At 33.5% G+C, this 25,682-nt stretch overlaps 6 protein-coding genes across 7 annotated transcripts; 2 read left to right on the plus strand and 4 right to left on the minus strand.

The window, feature by feature from the left end:
• Positions 1–255: 255 nt before the first annotated feature.
• Positions 256–2,518, minus strand: LOC118031273 (transcription factor ILR3). Its single transcript, XM_035035626.2, has 5 exons — positions 2,232–2,518; positions 1,369–1,431; positions 1,184–1,261; positions 940–1,102; positions 256–766 (listed from the first exon to the last, which is right to left on the minus strand). The coding sequence occupies exons 1-5, from the start codon at positions 2,390–2,392 to the stop codon at positions 500–502; spliced, it is 732 nt and encodes a 243-aa protein (XP_034891517.1). The 5' UTR covers positions 2,393–2,518; the 3' UTR covers positions 256–499.
• Positions 2,519–4,303: 1,785 nt separating this feature from the next.
• LOC118031646 (thioredoxin-like protein CXXS1) lies at positions 4,304–6,070 on the minus strand. The gene is made up of 3 exons (XM_035036132.2): positions 5,805–6,070; positions 5,369–5,491; positions 4,304–4,589 (listed from the first exon to the last, which is right to left on the minus strand). Exons 1-3 carry the CDS (start codon positions 5,901–5,903, stop codon positions 4,437–4,439), a joined length of 375 nt encoding a protein of 124 aa, XP_034892023.1. The 5' UTR covers positions 5,904–6,070; the 3' UTR covers positions 4,304–4,436.
• Positions 6,071–6,500: 430 nt separating this feature from the next.
• On the minus strand, positions 6,501–12,326 carry LOC118031645 (kinesin-like protein KIN-14C). 2 transcript variants are annotated; one of them, XM_035036131.2, is made up of 17 exons: positions 12,081–12,326; positions 11,375–11,620; positions 11,121–11,265; positions 10,488–10,597; positions 10,287–10,406; positions 9,958–10,161; positions 9,661–9,870; positions 9,508–9,582; positions 9,284–9,430; positions 9,059–9,197; positions 8,810–8,919; positions 8,230–8,391; positions 7,943–8,148; positions 7,667–7,748; positions 7,470–7,574; positions 7,283–7,387; positions 6,501–7,096 (listed from the first exon to the last, which is right to left on the minus strand). In XM_035036131.2, exons 1-17 carry the CDS (start codon positions 12,123–12,125, stop codon positions 6,905–6,907), a joined length of 2,403 nt encoding a protein of 800 aa, XP_034892022.1. In that variant the 5' UTR covers positions 12,126–12,326; the 3' UTR covers positions 6,501–6,904. The 2 variants fall into 2 exon arrangements, with proteins under 2 accessions (XP_034892022.1, XP_034892021.1); XM_035036130.2 differs by having other exon boundaries at positions 8,810–8,922.
• Positions 12,327–13,981: 1,655 nt separating this feature from the next.
• On the plus strand, positions 13,982–15,144 carry LOC118031647 (oxygen-evolving enhancer protein 3-2, chloroplastic). The gene is made up of 3 exons (XM_035036134.2): positions 13,982–14,410; positions 14,504–14,799; positions 14,924–15,144. Exons 1-3 carry the CDS (start codon positions 14,095–14,097, stop codon positions 15,020–15,022), a joined length of 711 nt encoding a protein of 236 aa, XP_034892025.1. The 5' UTR covers positions 13,982–14,094; the 3' UTR covers positions 15,023–15,144.
• A 426-nt stretch (positions 15,145–15,570) lies between these two features.
• On the minus strand, positions 15,571–16,797 carry LOC118031648 (protein DESIGUAL 2). Its single transcript, XM_035036135.2, has 3 exons — positions 16,418–16,797; positions 16,117–16,322; positions 15,571–16,026 (listed from the first exon to the last, which is right to left on the minus strand). The coding sequence occupies exons 1-3, from the start codon at positions 16,514–16,516 to the stop codon at positions 15,810–15,812; spliced, it is 522 nt and encodes a 173-aa protein (XP_034892026.1). The 5' UTR covers positions 16,517–16,797; the 3' UTR covers positions 15,571–15,809.
• Positions 16,798–19,345: 2,548 nt separating this feature from the next.
• Positions 19,346–22,191, plus strand: LOC118031649 (protein HEAT-STRESS-ASSOCIATED 32). The gene is made up of 5 exons (XM_035036136.2): positions 19,346–19,629; positions 20,253–20,444; positions 20,549–20,758; positions 21,645–21,890; positions 21,982–22,191. The coding sequence occupies exons 1-5, from the start codon at positions 19,495–19,497 to the stop codon at positions 22,189–22,191; spliced, it is 993 nt and encodes a 330-aa protein (XP_034892027.1). The 5' UTR covers positions 19,346–19,494.
• The last annotated feature ends 3,491 nt before the right edge of the window (positions 22,192–25,682 follow it).

Genomic DNA, 25,682 nt, shown 5'->3' on the forward strand with positions numbered 1-25,682 from the left:
ATGGCAGAGTTTCCCTTTGTCTGCCAAACACTATTCCAACCCCAACTGTGATACACTCTTGTGAAAACGAAAAAAAAAAAAAGCAATTCCTTCTAATGTTCAGATAAATCATCAAGAGCAGCCAGGATAGATAAGATCCTTTGAAATAAAATTATGACTGCTTTTTTAGCAGATATTTTTCCAATTTTAACACATCAGTGCACATAAACATCTTTCTCAAACGAGAAATGAGCAACTTATTTTAAAGATAAAAACTGGGAAGCAAAATTACCAAATTTGATTAATGAAAATTACAAGATATTCCAGCGATCGCTAGGAATGCCAAGTTTCCCATCTATGATTGCACTCATACATTCTTATACTAACCAATCTATCAGAGCAAAAGATGATTGAAAGACAAACATTATCTTGGACCATTAACAAGAATCATAGTTAGTAAAGGCAACAAAAGCTTTCATGCTCTGCAAGAACGTAGACATAAAATCCCTGCCTGAATAACTTAAGCAACTGGAGGGCGTAGAACATGATCCTGAGAGGTATCAACAACAGCAGGGGGCATGAACTGCCACATAGAAATTCCAGGATAACCAACAAAGGGCATCAGCTTGCTGCCAACAACTTGGCCTGGGGCAGAAAATGGAGCTGGAATGGCAGGGGGATGAGGCAGGAAGTTTGGTGGAGTACTCAAGGCTTTCACTTGCCGCTCTAGGTTCTCCTTTTCTGTCTTTAGCCTCTGTTTCTCATCACGAAGCTCATTCTTCTCAGCCTGCATATAGAAAGTTTAATGAACATAAATGACAACCACACTTGCCTAGTTCCTTTGCATACTATTAATAATAACAGGTTATATATAATTTATAAACATGTATTCCGAACCTTTTTTAGGTGTTATGTATTAAATATAATGCAAAATTACTGAATTCCAAATCCACGGCATACCTTTAATTCATCGATCTTCTCCTGTAGACTCACATTAGACTCTTTCAGCTTCTGAGATTCATCTCGTAACTGAGTCACCATTCGAGCAGCATCAACCAGTATAGCAGATTTCTCCACTTTAGGAGGCCTTCCAGGATCTAGAAGAGCACCCAATTCCATGAACCTGGAGTCCATGTCAAACTAAACATCAGAATAACAGAGAGAGAGAGAAGAATATAAGCATTAGAAGAGCACTACAGCATGCCTGTCGTTCAGCCTATCCCGCCGCAGTTTCTCTCTACATGCTTTGGAGCCAGTTGCATTACTTGATCCAGGCCTCACTCTGTCATATACAAAAATAAAAAAACCAGATTAGATCACAACAAAAGCAGATGTGGAGAAAAATCAAGGAATAACTAACAAGTTATGACTAATCTGTGTGCACTGTACCGTTTCCGACACCCACTTTCCTTATGGCCATCTGAATTCTCATATGAATTATTGAATTCAACACTGAAAACAAAAGGGGTAGAGAGAGATGATGATTAGCATGCCTATCAAAAAGATGAAGTTTATTCATGTACATCAAAATCAGCATGCCAGGAATCAAAACTTTTCATAGATGTAGTGTTGCTAAACATCCTGGACTAGCATCGAAAAGGATATACTAAAAAGTAAGTAATTGGCAATTAAATTCATATTGAAAACCTCAAACCACGCAATTATGAGTCCCATTGAAAAAGTATATTGAACCATTCAACCATACTAGCTACACATTTCTGAAAAGAAGTAAATCCAAATCCCAGTAATAAAAAACCATTGATAGCAATACCAATAACCAGAATAAATATGTCAATGCATGAATCAAAAAAAAAAAAACAGCCCTTTCTTATATTTAAAAAACAATAACTAAGTAACAATATTCCAACAATTTTAGAGAATTTGATGATGCTATCATTACAACCTCGGAAAGGTAGTAACCTGTAACAGAAGAAGTACAATCATATTGCTACAAAAATCAAAAATATATCAATAAATCCACTAAGTCCTATGCTTTATACAAACTTTAGATTAGTTGATAGTAAACAGAACTTGTAAAACCCATTTGGCTATTGACACCTCTAGTCGTCCTCTCCAATAAGCAACACAATTTAGTGTTTCCAGACAGCACAGTTTACTAATTTCACAAGTCAAACCCACATTTCTAAACAACACAACAACAAGGCTGCCAACATGCTGTTAACAAGGAAAAAAGAATTGAACTTTACCAATCAAAAAGAGCTAGTAAAACAAAAGGAAACATAAAAAGGCACCTTAAGAAGGCAGAATCAGTGAAATTATGAGAAGACCAAAGCGACCCATTCGGGGTTTCATCAAGAGATTCAAGACCAAGAAGGTCACCACCAGGGACCGAAATGTCTTCAATCAACCCACAATCAAAAACCCAGTTATCATTTTCATTAGGTAACACCATCTCCGCCGGAATTCAAGGTTCCCGGCGTGTGTTCCGGTGAGCCGCCGTGGTGGAAAGAAAAGAAAATGCTGAAAGGGACACGAGTGAATTTGGTTAGGTTTGTTGAGATATGAAAAGGAAAAGAAGGAAGGAAAAGGAATATATTTGTTATTTTCATGAGTCACGTTCTGTTATGCTCCACCAGCACCACAAGTCAAGAAAAAGGTAAAGCAAGCAAATATAGAAAGCAACGTAACACTATAGGTGCCACACCACATTCGGGTTGACCTGTGGCATTGCTCGTGTTATAGGTAAGAGGATTGACTCAAGTTGATTCCTCTAAAAGAATTCTTTAAAATAATATTATTTAAAAAATAAATAGTTAATGAATTGGGTTTTGATCATATAAATGGATTAATCTTTTTTTTTTACCAATTTAATCAAATTTGTTTTATTTAATTTAAATTATTTAAATATTAAATTTACTTGTTAAATTGATCGAGGTTTTACAACTATGATATAAATTTATAACTTTTATGATGAAGATGAATATATAATAAGTATTTGTGATTTGGATTGTTTATTATATTTATATTCATATTTATAGTTTTAGTTTTATTATGATTACCCTTGTATTTACAATTATTGCTTATATTATATAAAATTAAACCAGAGAAAAACATGGTTAAAAACTAGAAGATATAGATATGACCAAAAATAAAGACTATAAAGGCAAATATAAACTAAGCATTGTAAATACATGAACAACGATTATCAAATGGAAATCATAGAATTAAATATAACTAAAAAAAATATTTGGTAGTTTTAGAATTGAAAAATCCAAAAAAACAAAAATTGCTAATCTTTTTAGACTATTGGGCTATGGGGAATTCAAATTTTCTATTTGGCAGTTTTGGATTTTATTTTTATTTTTATTTTTATTTTCTTAGTTTTTGGTTTGGTAGTTTTGAGAATAATGGTTATAGTATGATATGTAAGGAATTACCAAGACTATAGATTTTTGGTGTAATATATATATATATATATATATATATATATATGTTTGGTGGAAATCTTAGAATTGTATACTTAGTAGAAATACTTTTATGATGGTATCCATTTATATTTTGATATATGATATCATAAAGAAAGAACTCATGCATAATCCTGTGTGAAACTTACCACATTTGGATTTTGGTGGATTTTTTTAGTGGGGGCCATTTGGTACCATTTTGACTAAGAAATCCTCTCATATAATTAGATTTTGATAGATTTCTCATGTGCTTTGTTAAAGCTTGAATCAAATCCACAAAAATGGTAAAAACATTGGAAATTGTTTTCACTTTCCAAGATTGCGTCAAATTATGGATATTGTTTGCATTGCTATCTAGCAATGGTAGAAATTTAAAAATTAAATTCAATCTAATGTGTGTGAAAATGAATTTGCAAATTTGCACTTATCATTCAAGGTGTGTGGGTAGCAAATACATAATATTTAGGGAAATTTATAAATGATAAACAACTTAAATTAAAAAATAACTAAGAGTTTCACGAGGACATATTTTCCTTACATTTCGTTAGTATTTTAGGATATAAAAAAATATATACAAAATAAATATAAATATAAAAATATATTTGGTTAAAGAGACAACAAATTTATTCAGCCATAAATTAAAAATAAATTTGTATAATTGCATTATATTTGTCACCTATCCCGAAATAACAATCAAACTTGGCCAAATACCACTTATGGAGGAAAAAAATATTATATGAATTTCACGTATCTAACCAATCATATTATATAAATATTTGACAACAACCACTACATCAATTAATTAGTCAATTTTGATCTAAACGACTCTCCTCCATATAATAATTTAGGGAATTTTAATCACATATAAATGAGCTTCATTGAATAAGGTAGGCAGGCAGTGGACTTCAAATAAACTTTATAAAAGGAGGAAATGACTAAAGATCTCAATCACTCTTGCAGGCCACAGGCACTTGAAGTAGCAGTGGACAACAACAGGCACATACACACAAGTATGCATAAAGATCACAGAGACTATGCAATATTTGCAGGAATGGACTGAACAAAACTATCAATCCTTTTCCTTATCTCTTCTGGATTTGCACCCACTATCTTGTCAACTTGAGCACTATCCTTCATCAGCACAAATGTTGTCATGGCCTTCACCTCCATTTTAGCAGCTGCTTCCTAACCAAACCAACATACAAAAACGTATTAAAATCACATGATAAAAAACGACGTTGTTTAAAAGGTTTTTCAAGAGAAAAAATCAAAACTTGAGTTGATCTACTCGATCCGTGACACGGATATTAGGCTAGGTTGAGTCTTGTTAATTATGATTTGAAATCAATTAAAGTATTCTAAAAGTTGTGCAAGTAAAGCAATCGATACTTGGGAACAAAAAAAAAAGGTTCAAATCATCAAAAGTACAGCAAAAGAGGAAACTTGAACAGCCCACGTCAGAACCAGAAGTTTATTGCTCGACCAAGAAGTCACCAACAAAGATGCCTTCAGGCTACCATCATATTCTCAGCTAGAGGTTTCATGGCATAAGATTTACTTGGCGTTTGTGGAAACTTGGAAAGGTTCAGATAAGTCAAGGAGTCCACTCAAGGTTCTTGTGGCTACATGACAGTGGGAATTTATATTTTTGTATGATATTGGGAAGGTTCCAATATGAAGAAGATGTGCTCATCTTTACACCAAAGGCTATTAGTGATGATCTTTCATGTCAATCACCATAAGAATAAAGTTTCCACTAGAAACCACACGGTGCTCGTTCCCAGCCTCATGTGAAGGAATCAAATCACCAAATATTTGAAGTCGTATCTTTGTAAAGATAGCACTAACAAATATCTGCAGCATACATGCATCCATACATATTCAAAGACTTGTTTCATGTGCAGAAAGGTAAGAGTGGATGGCTAGATATGTGCAATTCTTGGGTCAAACAATGAATCGATTACCTTGACAGCGTCCACATCAACAGTGAGAAACAGGATATCTGGATGAGATGAAGCCAGATCTTCAAAAACTGGGTTCATGGCCACTGATGGCAGACACCATGAGGCAGTAAAGTGAACAGCGATCTACAAAAACATGGGGACCCAGCATCAGTAAGGAAAATATCCCACGCCCAAGAGACCCTCTCATCTTGACTTCTCACACTTGTCGGCAAATTCATGAAAAACTCTTAATTGGTTATCAATCAAAGTCCATGGAAGACACATGCTTTACTCCTCAAAACACAAAATCAACTAGCGCAGTTTTAAGAAAAGCAATATTTTAACTGCAAACACTTCGATTTATTATACCCTTGTAGAATTGCCAATCTTGTTTCTTTACACTTTGAGTCCTTTGCACACTAATTGTGAAGTTAGATGATGAAGAAAAAGAACTTACAGGGCGGGTTTGAGTGGTGGCTTGGGAGATATAGAAGTCCCAAGACTCCCCTGACTCCACCATTACAACTCTTGACTTATTGGTGGCTTCGCTTTCCATGTCACCGCCTCCCTTTTCTCCTTACTATTTCTCTTCTTTAACTTCTGGGCTTATGCTTTTCAGTCCTGTTTAAGAATCTAGAACCTGCTGGTTCTTATTGTTTCCTTTCACAACCAGATTACACCAAACATTAATGTCATTTTCTGTTTTAAATTTAGATATATCCTCCCTCTATCCTTCTAGCCTTTTTTTTAGGGCAAAAATGCCAAGGTGAAGAAGGGTCCACGTTTTCTTTGGTTGGGTCAAGGTTATCACCAACTCGAAGGCTTAATAGTAAACGGAAGCCTAATACACATACAGCAAGGCCTTGAACCCTAGCCAGATATATATACAAGGTCCATCCACACAATCCAACAATTATAAAAGCTCTCATTCTGAACAGAAATCCTGGCATAAACTCTAGCAGCATAAAATAGGAAGTGCTTCTTGAGCCTCATCGTCCATGCAAGACAGCAGAAAACCAAAATTGATCAACACCTAGGAGGCTAGAGTTACCCTTTAAATTGTCAAGTATGCAGCCACTTCGTAGGAGGATTTCGAACAAGGGGAGATAGGTTGAGAGTTTTCAATATAAATATAAAACGAGAAAAATCGAAGTGAATTAATCAAAACACTAATAATACAATATCTTATAAAGATAGGCTATGAATGTGATATACATAACATAGTCAAAATGAAACTCATCTTTTACTTTTAGCTTCAGACTAGTTAGATAATATAGCACCCCGTTCACCAATTGATGGATTTCTGACATCCAAGGATCAAGGTCAGGAAGCCAACAAATTGATGACTACTATAACAAGGAACTAACGCAAGATCCTAACCTCAACATGTAATTCTAACGATACAAATTATTAGCTCAGGAACATCTACAGACAAATAACCAAACTCATTGTCACCCCCCAACCCCCCCCCCCCCAACCCAAATGGCACAACAATGACCCTCACAAACAGAAGTTAGCATCAAGGTGTGGTGATACACACAACAGAAGCAATTGAGATTAGCCATAACTCAAGCGCGAATCTGCAGGTCGAGCTGGCGTTTGAGCTAGCATTTGTCGTCGAGGAATACCAATTTCACAAGCATTAACTCTGGCTGCAAACCGAAGAGAACACAGAGATTCCCCAACTGAAGCAGGATCCGGAGAAATATTGACAAACATCAGGGTTTTGGAATCGCCTCCTAGACAAGGCTGTAATAAAGTATAAAAATAAAACCTTAAACTTTAGCCAATCATCCAGAAACAACTAACATAATTAGAAGTATCAATTATCAACTAGGCTACATATACACGCTGACTCCTACTCTCATCCGAACAAGTATTTTCATTCAAGTAAAAGATGCAAAGAGTTTGTAAGGGCCCTGAAAGTCATGTTACCTGCAGAAGATAAGTCAATTTTGAGTTCCTAAAAGGAACATGGTCCTCTTTCTTTGCCAAAGCAAATATCACATCACTCAAGCATGACAAGCTTCTGTTGATGGCCTGATCATGTAGAACAAGTTAGCATAACGACATTGAGGAGAATCACAAAGAGTTTGCAATAATGGATTATTATGGAGCATACCTGAGTTTCCTTCAACCTGTCTCCAGTTGCCCCACTCCTCGAGAGTCGCTCGCTTCCAGCAAGATCAATGAGGTTTAGAACTCCTTGCACTTGTTGTTCAGTACCCTAGCAACAAAAGAAAAGGTAGCAAGCACATGAATCGATAAGTTACGAAAGTTTAAGATCCTCCATGATTACAACATTAGACAAATAAGCACCTCATTTACTCCTGATATACGCAATGTGAACACAAAATGGCTTCTCGAAGACTGTTCATTCATTTGGGTCTTACCAACGGACCTAGAAAAACAAACAGGCAAACAAAACTTTTCAAACTCTAACTATAATCTATAATACTATGCATTGAGCAGTAGCATTTCCTCACAAAATTTGTTAAGCCAAAAACGATGCAATAGATCATAACATTAATTCAACTCTACAAATTTGCATGACATGGCAAAGTCATTAGGTATCAAAGCAATTACTCTGTCTACCTGCTTTGTGCAGCTTGCCTAAGTAGAGAGGAAATCTCTTCCATTCTACAAACGTCCACAATTGTAAGATCAGTGACATAGGTGTTTCCATTTGCATCATGTTTGATGGTATACTGCTTTCCTGGAGCTCCATTTTCTGTACTGCTCGATTTATTTGTCGACAACAAATCACGAATGGTTTCATTGTATATTTCCAGCATTGAAGCCTGCAAATTTAAACCAAAAACAAACAGTTATCAGATTAAGAAGTCAGTTTTAGACATTGCAAAATAGTTTTAGATGAATACCTGCATTTTGTACTTCCAACCCTGTGCCATAAGGGACTGGCTAGTTTGAAATATTTGTTCTAAAGAGCGTGGTATCAGCCCCTTCTGCCCTGCAGCTTCTGGCCTGCCCATCATAGTATAAGTTTTGCCCGAACCTGTTTGACCATAAGCAAAGATGCATACCTGCCAAAAGTGGTATATTGGCATTGATTAGTGCATATCTTAACCATGGCTAAAACCAACTAGATCTATCAGATGAACAAAATCGTTTGGTGTAAAATGGGAAGACTAATTTCGACTTAAAATCTCACTTTCAAATATGTCTAAACATTATAAGCCAAGAAATCATAGGTAGAGACAATCAAAATTAACACCTTAAAATAAAAGTTTGTTTTTGTAATCAACATAATAACCTAAAACATCTTTCACAAATACAATTACATTCCTCTACAATTTCTTTAAAGAATAATGACCACGACCGTTTCATTCTGGAAAATTACAGCTGAATTCTGTTCAACTTTTCAATCCAGCAAGGGAGAGAATTTTAAATCTGTTTTTTTTTAATATCCCAAAGTACAAGAGAAAGAGACAGCAGAGTCACCTTATAGCCATCAAGGGCACTCTGTACAAGCTGTGATATTTCAACAAAAACTTCTTGCTGAGAAGCATCATGATTGAACACCTTGTCAAATGTAAAAGGATATTTCTGTCCTGCTGAAAACAAAAGCCAGAAATTTTAGAGAAAAAAAATATCATAAAGAAAGCACAGATTTCACCGAATAAAATTATGTTGATGAAAATGTAAACTACCTATTATTAGGTGCATTTCTGATTAGAAACATGTACATACCACTTTGTATTACATCGATGCCTCTGCCAAGAGCTTCTGTTGAGGTAGGATAAGAAATGACTGGCGGCTCAGACCCAGCACCATCATCTGGCAACACGGGACGCACTCTACAAAATACTCGAATATTCCCCTTTAGCTCCTGCAACACATGATTTGTTAATTGTTAGCACCATCATCCAAGGCTTCTTTTGAGTTTATGAATGAGTTAGCACAAAAGAACCTGACCAAAATAGTATTGTGCAATTTTTTCCTCAATTTCTCTCCTTCAACTAGTTGGTTTTCTGTCTCTGCCAAGCGCTCCTGTAATTCACGTACAGTTCTCTTTTGCTTTTCAAATTCTGTCCTTGTTTCTATAGAAGATAAATCAGACATCTAAAACAAACAAATGAAGATATTGTTAGATTTCCTTAAGTAGATCCTTAATGCCCAAGATTAACAACTTCCATTACCTTCAGCTTTTCATTTGCAGCAGTGAGCTGATGCTCCAACAAGCATATTTGTTCCCTCTGAGAAGAACATGTCTCCTGCAACAAAACCTTAATCTTAGAATACTTGCTAAATAACGAATAAAAGGCAGAATAAGAAGGCCAGTATGAACAAACCTCCAAGGATTTTGTTTTTTCCATCAGATATTCTAGTTTTGCACAGGATTCACCAGTACTTTCTTTATACTTCACCACATCAGAAGTTAAAGCCTGCACTTGAGCCACTTGGCGATCACGATCCTCTCTAACCTGCTGCAACTCTCCTCGGAGACATTTCACTTCATTTGCTAATGTGTCTTTCTGATTCAAAGCCTCATCTTGAGCAGTCTAGAAAATATAGCATGTAAGAGAACAATTAAAGAAACCAAGAATTCTTGCAAGCTGTTAAATTGATACTACTTGAAAGGAACATACCCTGGCTAAATTTAATTGATCCTGCAATGAACTGTAGCGACCCCTTAATGTACTGTGGTTCTCGACTATAGTAGACTTCTCCTTTTCTACACGTTTTAGAGACTCGCGAGCAACTTCAAGTTCAGCATGCAGCTTGCTATTGTACTGTTGTAAACTCAAGTTGTACTCTTGTAATCGCTTGTACATATCATCAACTGAGGAAGCCTGCAAATTTCATCAAAGTTATCAATCATTAAGTTAAGCAACATTAGGATTTAAGAAACATAAAGGGAAAAAATATTGAATTAGCATTGAGAAATAAAGATGCAAGAGTTACTAAAGGGAATTACCCTTTGATTGGCAGCTAAAATATCTTGTTGGGCTTTCTCAAGATCTTTTGATAGAGAAGCCTGCAAAGCTTCTAATGCAATTCGTGCTTCATTTTCCTTTCTATGACAAGCGATTGCATCCTAGTTGCCAAACCACAAATCAAAATAAAGTTAAAACAGGAAGAAAATATCACAACAGAAAGTGAAAAATTGAAAATTTACCAGCTTTTCTGATTCTTCTTTTGAAAGTCTCTCTTGTAAACAAGCATTATCTTGCCTCAGCTCACTAATAGTTGCACTAAATCTCTCCTCCTTGTTTTTCATCTCTGCCTCTGGAAGAACACATATGAATCAACATTAAAAACTGTTTAGTCTTCATGAGTTCCTACATCTTGGTCGAACAATAAACAAAAAAAAAAAACCAACCGAAAGGAGACTTTTGAATGGTACTCTGTGATCAAAACAGCATGCTAGTTAAAATGTAATCTAGCACAGATGAATTACTAGCTAAACTTTGAAACATAAGTTAACAATCACTAGAACCCATCTTATTTCACACAAGAACAAAAGGTATATCAATTCCCAAGGGACATCACGTGCTCTGCCTAGAGTTAAATTAATGGTTCACTAAATTATGTATGTAATTCGTGGAAACACATGATGGATGTGCCGATGTGGGGAACTACAATCGGGTTCTATTATCAATTTATTGTCAAGAGTGGAACTGACCTATGAATGATATATCAACTCTGTCAATGTTTGTGGGTGTGTGCAAAAGATTAGATTGTCAATCACTTTCCGACAAACATAAGATCATGCAGTACTGGAAAGAAACATTAAAAGATCTCAAAATACCAGTTTCGGTACACTTTTTCTCCAAAGCGTCTAAAGCAATTTGAAGCTTTCCTTCCTCTTCGACATGGGATTCATCTCTCTTCTGGAACCATTTGATACAAACCTTAAGCCTAGCATTAAGTTCACTCACTAATTCCAAATTCCCCTGCCAAAACAAAACAGTACCAAACTTTAAAAAAACAAAACCAACCCAACAAACAGTATCCTTCACTAAACCAAAATCACCCAACAAAACAACAATAACAAAACAAAACCTTGTGATCAAACTTTTTCATCTTCAATCTCTCATTGACCATCGCATCAACTTCTTCCTTGGTAAACTCAACATTGCCACAATCCGAACCCTCAGCACAGCTCCCCACATCACTAGTTGCAGTCACATCCAGCTTCCTGTTAACAGAACCAAATGGCTTGCGCTCCACATTCGTAGCTCCTCCTGTTCTTCCCATCCCAATCCTCCTCCGCTTATCTAAAGGAATACCTTCCACCCCTTCCTTCTTCTACAAAAACCCAATATAAAAAACTCAATCAAACAGCGCCATAATTTTTCAATTAAACACAGTAAATGTCAATTAAAACAGAAATATCAACTTAGCAGAACCCAAATTCGAAACCCAGAAGGAAAAATTACAGACTAAACTAAACCAGTTAAAAACAATGAGATTACCGAAAAATTAAGCATTAAGTTAAGTTTAAATATCTAATTAGAACCGCAATTAAGGCAAAAGCGTAAGATTTATTGCATAAAATTAAACTAAAATAAAATAAAAATCGCTTCGCATAGGTACCAACAGTATAAAACACAAAACCCGTCAATATTATTCTTCAAAAACAACTACAGTCACCGAAATTTCTTCAATTTTTCCTAGATCCAAAATTTTTTATTTTATCAGCAACCAAACAGCCCCTTTACAAAAAAAATCAACAAGAAAGTGGGGGGGGAAAAGAAGGACTACTTACAGAAGAAGGACTACGAGGAGGCCGATTCTGGTTCCTAGAAGCCATCGGAATCAAAGGCAGAGTCAATCAGAGCCGTTGATTTTCAGCAACGTTGTACTGGAAGAGGCCAAGATTGGATTTGGACCGTTGATTTTGTTTGATTAACCAGAGAGAGAGAGAGTCGAGATCTGAGAGAGACAGAGAGAGTTTTGGGCGGAGAGTGAAATTTGAAATGAGTCGTTGATTTCAAAATTGGGAGAAGTGGCGCTTCCTGCACTTCCTTACTGTTTTGCCCTTCACTCTACGAAAAGTGTACTTTACTGGGCCCTAATTTGGTTCACAAAATTCAAATTTTGAAGAACTATCCAGGCCCATTTCAGGAAGATCACTAAACCTGTAAACCATAGCCCAACTAGAGATGATAATTTTACCCTATCCATCAAGTATTTCGATGTCAATCAATCTGGTTGAATTAGACTTTTATTAGGTTTGACTAAAAAGCGAAGAAGAAAATTTGATGTAGTAAACATAGATGTTTCTGAGTTTTTGGGTGATAATTTGATATTACTATATGATTTGATTCACATAAATTATATAAATGATCAAATAGATGTTTTTATAAATTAATGGGACATGTCTAAGATATAAAAAAAAAAAAATCAATCGCGGCTAAAATTAATTAACTTCTTAAAATTATGATAATAAAAGAATCGAGATCAAATATTTACAAGTGATTCTAAGAGCAATTTTTTTTTTTACGATAGTCATTGTGTCATAGCTAAATGGATAATTAAATCTTTCAAAGTCACATTTTAAGCATTGATGCTCATGTTATGATAGATTTTATGATTTTTTTTATTTTTTTTTATTCTATTTTTAATTTAGATATTATGTTTGTTATCTTAATGTTTTTGAATTCTTACTTGTTTTTTTAGTAGAGAAAGAGTTTTCTAATCTATTTAAAAGTTATATAAACCTCTTAAGAAAGTAGCTATCATATGTGATTTATTTTTCAAGAAAAAACAATTATGAATTCATAGTTCACATCTATAATATTTTTCACTCATTAAATCTTTTGTGTCCTTTTCTTGTGATTTTTGTGTTGTCATTATCCTACTAGCTTCTGCCTGCATGAAAATCCAATCTAGTTTTATTGAAATTGATGTGATGACGAGTGAGAGATTTTCCCATCCTATTATTTGATTTAATCCCAACCTTTTTTTTTTTTTTTTTTTTATAGAGTTATAATTTTATTTTTCAATGAAATTTTATCTTTAGCATTTTTTTATAAATTTATGCATGAATTTGAAATTTAGACTCCATTATATAGTTTATAATTTATGAATGGAAATATAGTTTATTTTTTAAGTTTAGATTTTATTTTTTAAAATAAAAATCAAGTTGTTAAAAAAACTATTTTATCCAATAGAAAATAGATTGATGATTTACAGCATTACCAGACAAATTTTGGGTGCAATTAACTTCAATTATTCTAGAATGGAACCCAAGGATTGAAGAATTTGAACGGTAGAATTTAACTCCTGTTGGAATTCACTCGGCTGATTCAACTAATCTACGAGTATGTTTAGAAATGTAGTTGTTGTTATTTTTTAAAGTATTTTTTATTTAAAAAAATATGACAATAATTTTTTTTTTATTTTTTAAAAAATTATTTTTAAAATCAGTATATTAAAATAATTTCAAAATATCAAAAAATATTAATTTTTTAAAAAAAAATTAAAATTTTTTAAAAAAACGTTTTTTTTCATCGCTAAGTGCCAAATGCCAGTACGAAGTAAGACCAAACCAACATGTCTAATTACAAAGGCCCAAGTTACACATGTACAACAATGATTGGTTAAAACCATATCCAGCTTATCCAAGTAGAAAATCGGGCAGATAAGGTATGGCAGCTCAAGAACCAATCTACATCACAAACACACACAAAATTTGACAAACAAAATCAGCTCTCCAAAGAAGTATATTTAGTAAATCAAATTGAGCAGCACAGAGCTTGTTAGAGAAAATTTGATACATGGCACAAGCAATGGCTTCAATGGCTGGCCTACGTGGAAGTGGAACATCTCAGGCAGTCCTTGAAGGTAGCCTCCAGCTAAGTGGTTCGAACAGGTTGTTGAAGGTGCCTAGCAACACCGCTCGTGTGGCTGTGGCACGTCCTGTTCTTACTGTTAAAGCCCAACAACAAGTGTCCGGAGAGCCTGAAACTAGCCGTAGGGGCATGTTGGGTCTTGTTGCTGCTGGTTTGGCTTCTGGTTCTTTTGTTCAAGCTGTTCTTGCTGCCTCTCTCCCTATCAAAGTCGGCCCTCCTCCCGCTCCTTCTGGCGGACTACGTAAGTTCATGAATTAGTAATCCTCCTTGGCTATTTTGCTATTTGTAAAATATATCCAACTATGTATGTTGATCCACATTGGTGTGGTGGCAGCTGGGACGTTGAACTCTGATGAAGCAAGAGACTTGGTCCTGCCATTGAAAGAAAGGTTTTTCTTGCAACCACTCCCCCCAGCTGCGGCAGCAGCAAGGGCTAAGGAGTCAGCTAAGGAAATTATTGGTGTGAAAGGTTTGATTGACAAGAAGGCTTGGCCTTATGTCCAAAATGATCTTCGCCTCAAGGCTTCATATCTTCGTTATGATCTCAACACTGTTATATCTGCTAAGCCCAAGGATGAGAAGAAATCCCTCAAGGACCTTACTGGAAAGCTCTTTGATACCATCAGCAATGTGAGCAATAGATTAATTTGATTGGATTTTGTTGATTTTGATAGCATTAAAAACACCATCAGCTTAAGTTGTTTTGATCATCAAACACTTTCAGTTGTTAAAGAGTTGCCTTTTTCTTTTTCAGCTGGACCATGCAGCAAAGATTAAGAGCACCCCTGAAGCAGAGAAGTACTATGCTCAGACTGTATCTGCTCTGAATGATGTTCTTGCTAAGCTTGGTTAAGATAAATTCATGTATTTTGATCTCAGCTTTTGTGAAATTTTTTTGTGAGACACTTCATTTTGGATGTTCTTTGAAGGAAATATAGTTGTGCAAAGGAATAAGTAGTGCCTTCATTTTCTGTTTATGGGGCAATCATGAACATGCTAAATAGATGAATTTGATTGACATAAAAAGGCCAATTAGTAACTAATAGAAGCACAAGAAGAAAGCTCATACTAGAAGAAAACCTGCGGGCAATAGATCACTGGAAAAACTGCTATATCTCTTGTCAGGCAATGATGTTTTCGGAGCATGAAAATCATAGGTCGTGAAAGCAGAATCATGAATTTCAGATCATAATGACTTCATCAAATGGCAATGACACCGTGAAAGCAGAATCATGAATATCAGATCTATAATGTTGTTGTCTTGGATTGATTTTCTGAATTGAGTCAGCTTCAATAACGATGAAAAAGGGATAAAAATGATGAAACATTTCTAAATATGAGTTTTAAATCTCTTTTGGCTGGGAATTATGAAGCTTAATTAACATGATAGAATCTCATGACTTGAAAAATGAGTTAAAAGAGATTTGCATTGATCTTTTGACTCGATTCGTGATTCTGAATCCAACCAGGAAAAGGAATATTAAACACACTAGCGTCCAAGAAGTTAATCAAATGGTAACTCATTAAGAAAAAGCTTAAAACCTTAATTATTACATGATTATTTGTTGAATGAAGAATGCAAGCCAATCGGGGAGGATTAGAAGAGGGATCTGATCAAATTAAAGAAAACTGGAAATAGGCTAAGCTTGAGTTGCATTACGGTCATGATGCCGAGAATGGTCTCGAGCTGTAGCAGTGGCAGATACATAATAGGAAACTGTGAAGAGTCCATGAACAAAACACAGAATGCCTCCAATTGACAGAACACGATTATGTGATATTCCACATAATTTTCTTGATTTTGAGTTCGCCAGTGTCCCTATGATCAGCAACGAGAACCCAACTGCCAGTATAATCCTGATATGCTCAGAACAGAAGTATGTGTTTGTCAGAATCAAGTTTTGAGTTTGTGCAGTGTGTAGGTTTTGTTGTTTTGACAGTACATACCATGAGAAGAAAAGGGAAGCGACAGCTAGTTGCTTGTTAGCAGATGCCTTGTTGAATTCTTCCTTGGAGCACATGCAAGTGCAGCCACCAAGCAAGGTAGCAACGATATGAGCTAGGGCAAGAAGAATCACCGCAGCCAAGCCTAGCTTGAAAGCTTGATGACTTGGGTCTCTACACTCGAAAATCCACATCTTTAAATGCTTCACCTGAATTAAGACCACCCAAATGAAGAAATTATCAGAAACCAAAAGCTGAAGGAGAAATTGATACAAGGTTTGGATTCAAATCCGAACTGGTTTACCTTGTTTTGAGCCATCTCAGCTTCAATCCCAAGTATGCCAGCGACAACATCCAATGCCATGATTAAGAGACAAACCAGAAAACCAATGTTTTTGGCCATTTTTCTTTTCAAGATTGACAAGAGGTGACAGTTTTAAAGAAGCTTGTGAACGAGGAGAAGACAGGCAGGGGAAATCTTTATAAAGAATTTGTCTTTCTTTATAAGCAAGCTTCATGAAAGGCATAATAAGAATAAAGTTGAGATTAGCAATAGATACGAGAAGGATTAGCTGTGAGTTATGAGTGAAAAAGTTTCTTTTGTCTCGACATTTCTCTTTATTCTTTCTTTTGCTTCTTCTTTCCAAATTCTGATTCTTTTCATGGGAGACAAGGAAAGTTGAGGCATCACCAGCAAGGTATTAGCATTGACGTGCATAAAGTGATGTTCTAGGTCTATTTCAAAAGGAAAAGAACTTGAGGTTATGGTGAAAGCCTCTCATTCATGTGAATTTCAAGACTGATTTATGCGTTGTCCGTATAGATCCATGCATCAATGTTCCAATCTTTTTCCTATGATTTAAAATTTCACAATATTTTATATGTAAATCCGCCAAAGAACTCAATTATCTTGGATTATTAAGGATATTATTGGTGTAAAGTATTTTTTCAATTAAAAATATATCAAAATAATATATATATTTTTTTATATTTTTAACCATTACATATTTAAATATATTAAAAAAATATTAATTTGATATTTTTTTTTTCAGATAAAGAATTTTAAAAAAAAACAAGAAAGCTACTGTATTACCAAACAAATACAAATAAATAGATAATAAAGTTTACAAATGAATCCATTTTTGAATAGTGTTTTTTTTTTAAAAAAAATTTTTCTTTTTTGGTATTTTTAAGTATTTTTTAAGGTAATGTAGAACAAATGTTTGAGAGAAAAAAAGAGAAATGACTAAAAAAAAGGTTGTGAGCTTTCGTTGCTATTAAATATTTAAATGATGAGGTGTGCATTAGAATTTTCATAAACTATAGAAGTAATATTGAGAGATTTTTAAATTATAGAGATAGAGGTGGAAAGATTGTGAATCTATTGAGTATTACAGCTTTTATTTTTTGAAAATTAAGCTATATTTTTCAAAAACTTATCAAAACTCTATTAGATAATTTTTTGATTTTAAACCAATGCCTTGATTTAATTTTTTTTTTTAAACCTCTTGAAAATAATTATATTAATTTAGAGTTACCCGGATCAATTAATATTAACCCTTCAACAAATTATAAGCCAGAAATATGATATTTTATAGATTTTCATGACGCCAATAACAATTTCTAATATGATTAATTTAATTTCAAAAAGTATTTAAAGTTTTGGCTTCTCCATGAATACATAAAAAGATATTCTCCTATGGAACATCTGTCTATTAAAATATAGTAAAATAGATGCATTAAGCATGGTTATTTGGAATACTTACTTAGCATTAGCGGATTGATATATAAGCTTTGTTGCTAGGTGTTTTTTTTTTACACATTAAAATTCTTTTTTTGTTGCTTAGGTGTTTTATCTTTATTTGTTGTTGTGCTTTTAAGTAATCCTTAATCTTATATAAATTAAATTAAAAGGTTAAAATAATATTAGTATTAATAAGATTGAATGTGTAATAAAAATTATTTATATAAAAAAAATTAAAACAACGTCATTTTTTATCTTCGCTGTTAAAATATATATATATTTTTTATTTTACAATTACAAAACTACATAGTATAATTCCACTTGTCTTCTTTTTTTCCTCATATATTTAAAATATATGAATTTAATTAAAAATAATTTTTTAAATACAACAAATTTTTGTTTAAAACCAAAACAAACGCAAGAATTATTAAAGGACATTCATCATACAAAAAAAGGATTTGAATAAAAAATTACAAATTTTTTCTTGAGGGATAATGGTATCAATGTCCTCATTCTTCACCATAACACAATTTTATATGTCAATCATTCTTATATATAAGTTAAGTTTAAGAAAAATATTTTTAATTACATGTTTTAAACCATAACTTATAGAAAAGATATATATATAATTTATCAGAATACACAGTATTATTAACTTCTACAAAATTAAAATTTAAAACATAATTATACATAAAACTCAGTATAAAAAATAAAAATTATTTTAACTACATATAATTTTATTTCTATAATTAAATAAAAAACAAAGGGTAGCGCTATTCCAACAAGTCTCTCTATTTTTTTTTCAAACTTTTGTTTATTTGGTCTTTTCTTCTTATATTGTGAATGCTATTGTCGTAGTCATACCTTAAAATGGAAAGAACCACTCAACTATTGAGAAATAAAAAATAAAATAGAAAAGTTTGAAAAGTCCTAACTTATAAGGAAATCTAGATTATTCTCCAAATTATTTTTCTACCGTTAAATCTCTTATATATTAGTTTCTCTTTTAAATCCTTCTATTATTTACTTAATTCAACAACCAAAACTATTAAATTATCACATAAAATTTACTTGATTTTCATTTCCATAAAATTTCTTAAGATATCTCTAGAGCAAAAAAACCAAACCAAAATCAACAATAATCATCCCTGCTAAAGCATGTGTCAAGTAATATTATACTATAAAAAAGCATAAAATCCATGGGGCCATATAATAAATTTAGTAAATTGATGGATTTTTATAATAAAAGAGTAAAAAAAAGAATCACATAAATCTAAATTTAAATTTAAAGCGACTAACATGCATGTTAACGAAAACAAAAAAAGGATCTCGTTGAAAATTTTTAACATATTGAGGATCTAAGCAAGACCAAATAAGTTAGAGATCTAATTAAGATTGCGATCATAAGCTTGAGGACGTTTTTGAGGTTTGTCCAAAAAAGTGAGGTCACAATGGATTGGATTGCTATCACATCAGTTCTACACTTGTCAGTCTGTGGGAATTGATCACAAATCAAGTTTCCGCCTTTTCTGTCTAGAAGAAGCCGGACACTTCTCCAGAGACAGCAAGGAAGAATAATAGGAAACAGAGTTTCTTGTGCTTCACAATAGTAAGGGGAAAGGAAAGGAGAAGGGAAGATGTCATCATCCTCAGTGTATTACCAATGGAAGAGCTTCGAGGAAGACGAAGATCGACCAGAGAAGCCTCGTAGATTTGGAGTTACAGAGATGAGAGGCCCTCAGTATACTCTTTTAAGCCAGAACATGCTTCAAGTATGTTTAAAGAATCTACCCTTTTTTTTTACTCGTCTTTTAAGATTTTTTTTTGTTTGACACATCTTTCTTATATATTTTTTAGTTATTTTTAAAATGTTTTGATAAATACCGTTCCAAATTGTTTCCATATAGCTCTTAAAAAACACCTTAACATCCCTTCTTGATTTTGATGGATGTCCATCTTTCCATTTCGTGGACTAACATATTATTGACTGAATTTAAGAAAATGAAATGCTAGCTCTGTGTATTTTTGCTTGCTAGGAATCACCATGTGTTTGATGTAGTTTAACAATAAAGAGTTAGAGCAGTAATAAGTTGAAAATTACTAACTCTAGCTAGTAACTTCAAAAGTGATAAATATCTAGAAAGATTTGCAAGTTAAGAATTGAAAATGAGTTTTAAGCATTTTGTTACGATTTGTTCCAAGGGGTGTTTCTGCAATGCCATCTTCGTAGAACATTCTGTGACATATTTTTAATATTATAAATTTTGGGTACATTGTGGAAACTGTTTAGCATAATATCATTTTTGCTTTTCGTAGAATGCTTATTGGAGAAGTCTAACAATGTAAAGTCATGGAATTTGAGTTTCTACTTATGCACTCACACAAAGCTTGGCAGGATGTTTTTGAGACAATGGGGCAGTTTGTTGATGGACTGAAATTCTCTGGAGGTTCTCATAGTTTGATGCCTAAGTCTTTTATCAAAGAAGTGATTGACATGGCCCACAAACATGATGTGTATGTTAGTACTGGCGATTGGGCTGAGCATTTGCTTCATAAAGGTCCAACGGCTTTCAAAGAGTATGTTGAGGTAAGGGAGAGAAGAGAGATAGATTATAACAGGTGAGCGTGCACACACATTTATAATTGTTTTATTAGACGGTGATTTGGTTTTGCTACTGTGATGCTCTTTAGGAATGTAAAAGTATGGGGTTTGACACAATTGAGCTGAATGTGGGATCGCTTGGAGTTCCAGAAGAAACACTTTTGAGATACGTGCGCTTGATTAAGAGTGGTGGTTTGAAAGCTAAGCCTCAATTTGCAGTCAAGTTTAACAGGTCAGACATTCCGACTGGTGGGCAAAGAGCATTTGGGGCTTATGTACCCCCAACACCTCGAGCTCTGGTAAGTGAAGCAGCAATTAGCTTGTTGTTTGTTTCTTAAGGAAATATATTTTCTTGAAAATGGAGGGATATAAGCTTAGCATAATGGCTGATGAACTAGGGAACACGGTGCATCCGAAACTCTGAAGTCATATATTGTCATTCAGTTGCAGGATATGCAGGCTGAGCTATAGTTAGATATCTAGCTCAAATGGATAATTGATCCATGGATATAAAAAATAAGCCTAAAGTATTTTTTCAGAATCTCTCCACTTGATTAATTGGAAATGTAATGCAGGATACTGCTGATTGTGTTAAGCATTTGCTGTCGACTGAGTCATTACTGTAGCCAATGGTCAAATTAAGGTTCTCAGCATCATAGTATATGTTAAAAGTTGAAGGCTTTTGAATGTGATACTCCAATCAGTCAATGTTCTAAGTTTAATTTAATAAGCAATTACTGCTATGCTCACACACATGTTTGTGATTTTCATGGTTACAAACCGTTGAAGGCTTTGATTATCAGTTTTTCTTTATGAAATTGGCTTCATTCAGATTTAAAGAAGTATTGAACACTGTTTGTGGGAATCAAATAACTGCCATCAGAAGATCTAGATGGTGGAAAGAAATTGCGCCCTAATTTGGGAGAGAAATGGATTTAGTTAATGACTAGTCATTAAAACACGGTTTTTCAAAAAAATTATGGAAAAACTAGTGTATGCCCTAGTAAAATGGTGGTTGAAGTGACAACAAAGATGTTGAAGCACCTGAATTAAGAGAAGCATGCAGTATTTCTAAGGATGCTTGGGTTAGAGTTGAAATATGCGTGTAACAGAAATGTAAATTTTGTAGGACCATTGCATCCAAGCTTACAAGGATCTTTATCTCTTGTTTCACAGAAACTTAAGGATCTATATCTTTGTTTCACAGAACTGGTTGAAGATGTTAGTCTCCTGATTAACATGGCCGAGAGATGCTTAGAGGCTGGGGCAGACATGATTATGATTGATGCAGACGACATCTGCAAGGATGTTGATTCTCTGAGAGCAGATATAGTTGCAAAAGTAATTGGACGACTAGGTCTTGAGAAGACCATGTTTGAAGCATCAAATACTAAAACTGTAGACTGGTTTATCAAACGTTATGGCCCAAAGGTAATATTCCTACGTCTCTCCTTAATCATATGGTGAAATCAAGCATCAAACTTTGATATAACTGTTGCTAATGGCATGTATTCTTTCTCAGGTGAACCTCTTTGTGGATCATTCTCAAGTAATTGGTCTAGAATGCCTCCGTGGCGGCCGCAACATGGGTAGAAGACAGGCTTCTGCTCTTGGCTCCTCATACTCTCTCTTCCTGAACTGTTGCTTTGCGAACGGATATCATTTCCTTCTTGTAAGCTGGAACTTGATAATGTTAAGTTTTCCAACTTTTGTTGATATCTATGTTCAGTAAATGCTAAATGTGTGAGACTGATCATATGTTGCATGCATGACTCAATCGTGCATGTTCTAATGTAAGATGTCTGGTGATTTTGAGCTCATCAAAATATCAAATTCCTCTTCTGGTGATTCCCACGTTGCAGAATCTGGTCCTTAAAAAATTAATATTAGTTTGTTAATTTTAAAATTTCATAGATATGTTAGAACTGATTTGAATATTTATAATTAAAAAATAATTATTTTTTGCGCTTTTGTTTCTTCTTTTTTTTACATGTTTTTTTTTACCCAAAATTGATTTTTTTAAAAAAAACAAATTATCTTTACTAATTTTGTTAAATATTAAGCTGGTTGAAAATTTGAGTATTTAATTTTTTCTTAAATTGTTATAATATTCTCATATATTATTTTTTTATGATTTATTTATTCTTCTTTTTTAAATGGTATTTATAGATTTTATTTTTTATATTAAATTGGTTGAGAATTTAGTTTGTAGTTTTTAAAAAAAAAACAATATAGATTGCTATAATATTTTTCCTACATAGTTTTTGTTTTGTTGTAGTGTTTTTTCAACATATTTTTTTTAAAAATTATTTTTATCGAATTTATTTTTTTAATATTGAACTGATTGATAATCTACTTTTAGCTTTCCTCGTATTGTTTTTTTATTTTTTTTATAATATATATTTTTTCAAAATTGCTAATTTTACTTTTTTTTTGTTTTATTTTTTTTTCAAATTATTTTTGTTGATTTATTTTTTTATTATTGAGCTGGTTGAAAATTTAGTTTTTTTTTTTGTTTTTTTGAAACACTGTAGTTTTTCCAAAGTTTTTTTTACATGTTTTTTTTTCATTTATTTTATCCAAAATTGACTTCTTCTATTTTTTTAAAAAATAGTCTGTCGGGTTTTTTTATATTGATTGGTTCGAAAATTTAGCTTGTAGTTTTTTTTTTTTTAATAAAAAAACACTATGAATTACTATAATTTTTTTTTTGGATTCGAGGAAACCCCACCCCTTGGAAAGTGCACTTTTATGGGCTCAGGTGAGTAAGTAAAATCCCAGCTGTTCTAGGCTCATACAAGAGGTGCACGCCTTGACTCGAACTCGAGACCTGCTGTGTAAATCTCAAACCTTTTGTCATCACGCTTATGCTTCCTGGGACTAATGGATTACTATAAATATGAATTTTTTTTTTTAATTTTTTTAATGAATTTTTTTTGTTTGATTTAATTTGTTAATGTTAAATTTTTTTTATTTAGTTATCAGATTTTCATGATATGGATCTTGGGTTTGATGGGTTAACCTGATTTGATGAGTTATTTTTTTTCATTTAGTTTAGTTTGTTAAAGTTAATTTTCTTTCTATTTAATTATCAGACTTTCATACTTTCATGACACGTATCTTAGGCTTGACGGGTTAACTTGGTTTAATGGGTTAACCCAATTAATTCTGGGTAAACATGTCATTTTTTTTCTATTTAGTTATCAAATTTTCATGACGCAAATCTCAAGTTTTACGAGATAACCTGGTTTAAAGGGTTAGCTAAATTAATTTATCTTTTTTATTTTTCTTCATTAGTTTTTTCCTTCCTGTTGATTTTTTTTCTTTGTTTTTTTAATTAATCTATTTAATTATCACACTTTTATGACACGATTTTATAGTCAGACCCACATTTAATATTATTAGGTCCGGTGTTGCAGTTAAGCTCACTTAAACTTGGGTCATGCAAGTTTAATTTTATTATTAATATTATAAATATTACTTTTAGATCAGACATTGTAGCTAAATTTAAGATTTTTGGGTATAGCTTTACAGAAAAACTTAAAATTTTTAATTTTTTGTTTTTTTAATATTTTTTATACAATATATATATATATTTGACTGAATGTTTGATTAGATGAATAAAAATACCTCTAACCTTGACATATAAGGCCAATAGCCCACCACCCCAACATGGGCTTAGATCTAGGTTTTAATTCTTGTATTATTTAAGCCTGGGTTGATATTTAACCTAATGGCCTATTAGACCAACTCTTGATTTTTTTTTTTTATTATTATCAGCGGCTTCTGTTCTTTCTACTCTGACCTCTTATTTGGGTCTTCGATGGAAGTATAAAACTGCATAACAAAAGGATTAGAGTTGTTAAATTTGCTAAATTCTGATGGAAAAATGGGCAAGTCAATGGAGTCCATAGACTGAAAGGTTGGTCTCCACCTAAAATTTCTTCTTGTTTGGTCCCTTCCTAGTGGCCTACGATGAAGCAGTCCATCTCTTTGCATGCATCTGGTACCAACCTGCTTAACAGGGCCCGAGCTAGGGATATGGTTATTTGGGCTTCCCCACAAATTTCAGTCACAACGCAGTCCTTTTTGCATGCAGACAATCAAAAGAAGATTGCTCACCTAATAGCACTACAGAATTTGGGGGACTTAAACATTTTTGGAGCAGATTTGACTAATGAAGAAAGCTTCAGTGCTCCCATAGCATGTTGTGACTTTGTCTTCCATGTTGCAACCCCAGTTAATTTTGCTTCTGAGGATCCAGAGGTACAAAAATATTAGAACTACACTAGTAACCAGACACTTGAAATTATAATCTCGTTGCATTTTTTTGGTACTGCGGTTGCTTCCAACATTAACGTGGGATAACTTGTACAAAATTCCCATTTTGTAAAAACTGAACTGCTCTTAATCTCTTATTTTTTTTTGTTAAACAAAAAAAATTACAGTTGTGGGGATTTCCCTTCAAAGGCCAAGCTGATCATCACTTCAGAGAAGCTTAGTAGTGAGGGGTTCAGTTTCAAGTATGGAATCGAAGAGATCTATGACCAAATTAACTGTGGAATACTTCAAGGCCAATGGATTGCTGAATTGAAGAGGTCTATGACCAAATTAACAGTGAGTGATTGTTAAATGTCTCTTCCCATTAGAAGGATCGGCATTTGACTGCGGAGATATTCTAGGTTGGCTGTATTTGGCATCAAAGAATAATCTCTGTTAAGTGTAGTACTGCTATCATGTTGAAGCAGTTTTGTGTTTTTATTCCAGGCAGCACTTTCACATACAAAACCTCCTTGCTTCTCTCTTCCACGCAGAAGCAGCAAGAACAACACTTTTTATATGACAACAGCAACAATAACAGCCTCCAATCGCAGCGACAACATCAACTTCCACAACTACCACTACTGCTGCTGCTGTAATAAACTAATCCATGGCTTCTAAAAACTTTGTGCAACCAGCCATTCCTCGCTTTGATGATTATTACGATCACTAGAGCATGCTAATAGAGAACTTCTTAGGATCTAAGAAGTATTGGCAAGTTATCTCTGATGGAATAGCAAAACCAACAATTGGAACAATAATAATAATAAAAAAAATGCATAAAAACTGATATCAAAGGGAAGTGATTGAAGGATTTGAAGGAAAAGATCGACCATTTTGAATCAATTGTCCTATCGATCATGAAAATCATTATTTGTAAGGACAGCTCCAAGGATATCTGGG

Source organism: Populus alba, chromosome 11, assembly GCF_005239225.2.
Source record: "Populus alba chromosome 11, ASM523922v2, whole genome shotgun sequence".
NCBI lineage: Eukaryota > Viridiplantae > Streptophyta > Magnoliopsida > Malpighiales > Salicaceae > Populus > Populus alba.

Excerpts from the sequence above, each read along its gene's own strand:
- LOC118031273 (XM_035035626.2), bottom strand. The coding sequence starts at position 2,392 with ATGGTGTTACCTAATGAAAATGATAACTGGGTTTTTGATTGTGGGTTG. Across the intron at positions 1,432-2,231 it reads ACTGATTCTGCCTTCTTAAG|TGTTGAATTCAATAATTCAT; the intron begins GTGCCTTTTTAT and ends TTTTGTTTTCAG. Across the intron at positions 1,103-1,183 it reads CGGGATAGGCTGAACGACAG|GTTCATGGAATTGGGTGCTC; the intron begins GCATGCTGTAGT and ends CATGGACTCCAG.
- LOC118031646 (XM_035036132.2), bottom strand. The coding sequence starts at position 5,903 with ATGGAAAGCGAAGCCACCAATAAGTCAAGAGTTGTAATGGTGGAGTCA. Across the intron at positions 5,492-5,804 it reads CCACCACTCAAACCCGCCCT|ATCGCTGTTCACTTTACTGC; the intron begins GTAAGTTCTTTT and ends ATGTTTTTGTAG. Across the intron at positions 4,590-5,368 it reads TTGATGTGGACGCTGTCAAG|GAAGCAGCTGCTAAAATGGA; the intron begins GTAATCGATTCA and ends TGGTTTGGTTAG.
- LOC118031645 (XM_035036130.2), bottom strand. The coding sequence starts at position 12,125 with ATGGCTTCTAGGAACCAGAATCGGCCTCCTCGTAGTCCTTCTTCT. Across the intron at positions 9,583-9,660 it reads AAAAAACAAAATCCTTGGAG|GAGACATGTTCTTCTCAGAG; the intron begins GTTTGTTCATAC and ends GTTTTGTTGCAG. Across the intron at positions 7,575-7,666 it reads GTATATCAGGAGTAAATGAG|GGTACTGAACAACAAGTGCA; the intron begins GTGCTTATTTGT and ends TTTTGTTGCTAG.
- LOC118031647 (XM_035036134.2), top strand. The coding sequence starts at position 14,095 with ATGGCACAAGCAATGGCTTCAATGGCTGGCCTACGTGGAAGTGGAACA. Across the intron at positions 14,411-14,503 it reads CGCTCCTTCTGGCGGACTAC|CTGGGACGTTGAACTCTGAT; the intron begins GTAAGTTCATGA and ends GTGTGGTGGCAG. Across the intron at positions 14,800-14,923 it reads TCTTTGATACCATCAGCAAT|CTGGACCATGCAGCAAAGAT; the intron begins GTGAGCAATAGA and ends TTTCTTTTTCAG.
- LOC118031648 (XM_035036135.2), bottom strand. The coding sequence starts at position 16,516 with ATGGCCAAAAACATTGGTTTTCTGGTTTGTCTCTTAATCATGGCATTG. Across the intron at positions 16,323-16,417 it reads CTGAGATGGCTCAAAACAAG|GTGAAGCATTTAAAGATGTG; the intron begins GTAAACCAGTTC and ends GTCTTAATTCAG. Across the intron at positions 16,027-16,116 it reads GCTTCCCTTTTCTTCTCATG|GATTATACTGGCAGTTGGGT; the intron begins GTATGTACTGTC and ends TGAGCATATCAG.
- LOC118031649 (XM_035036136.2), top strand. The coding sequence starts at position 19,495 with ATGTCATCATCCTCAGTGTATTACCAATGGAAGAGCTTCGAGGAAGAC. Across the intron at positions 20,759-21,644 it reads CCCCAACACCTCGAGCTCTG|GATCTATATCTTTGTTTCAC; the intron begins GTAAGTGAAGCA and ends CAGAAACTTAAG. Across the intron at positions 21,891-21,981 it reads TCAAACGTTATGGCCCAAAG|GTGAACCTCTTTGTGGATCA; the intron begins GTAATATTCCTA and ends ATTCTTTCTCAG.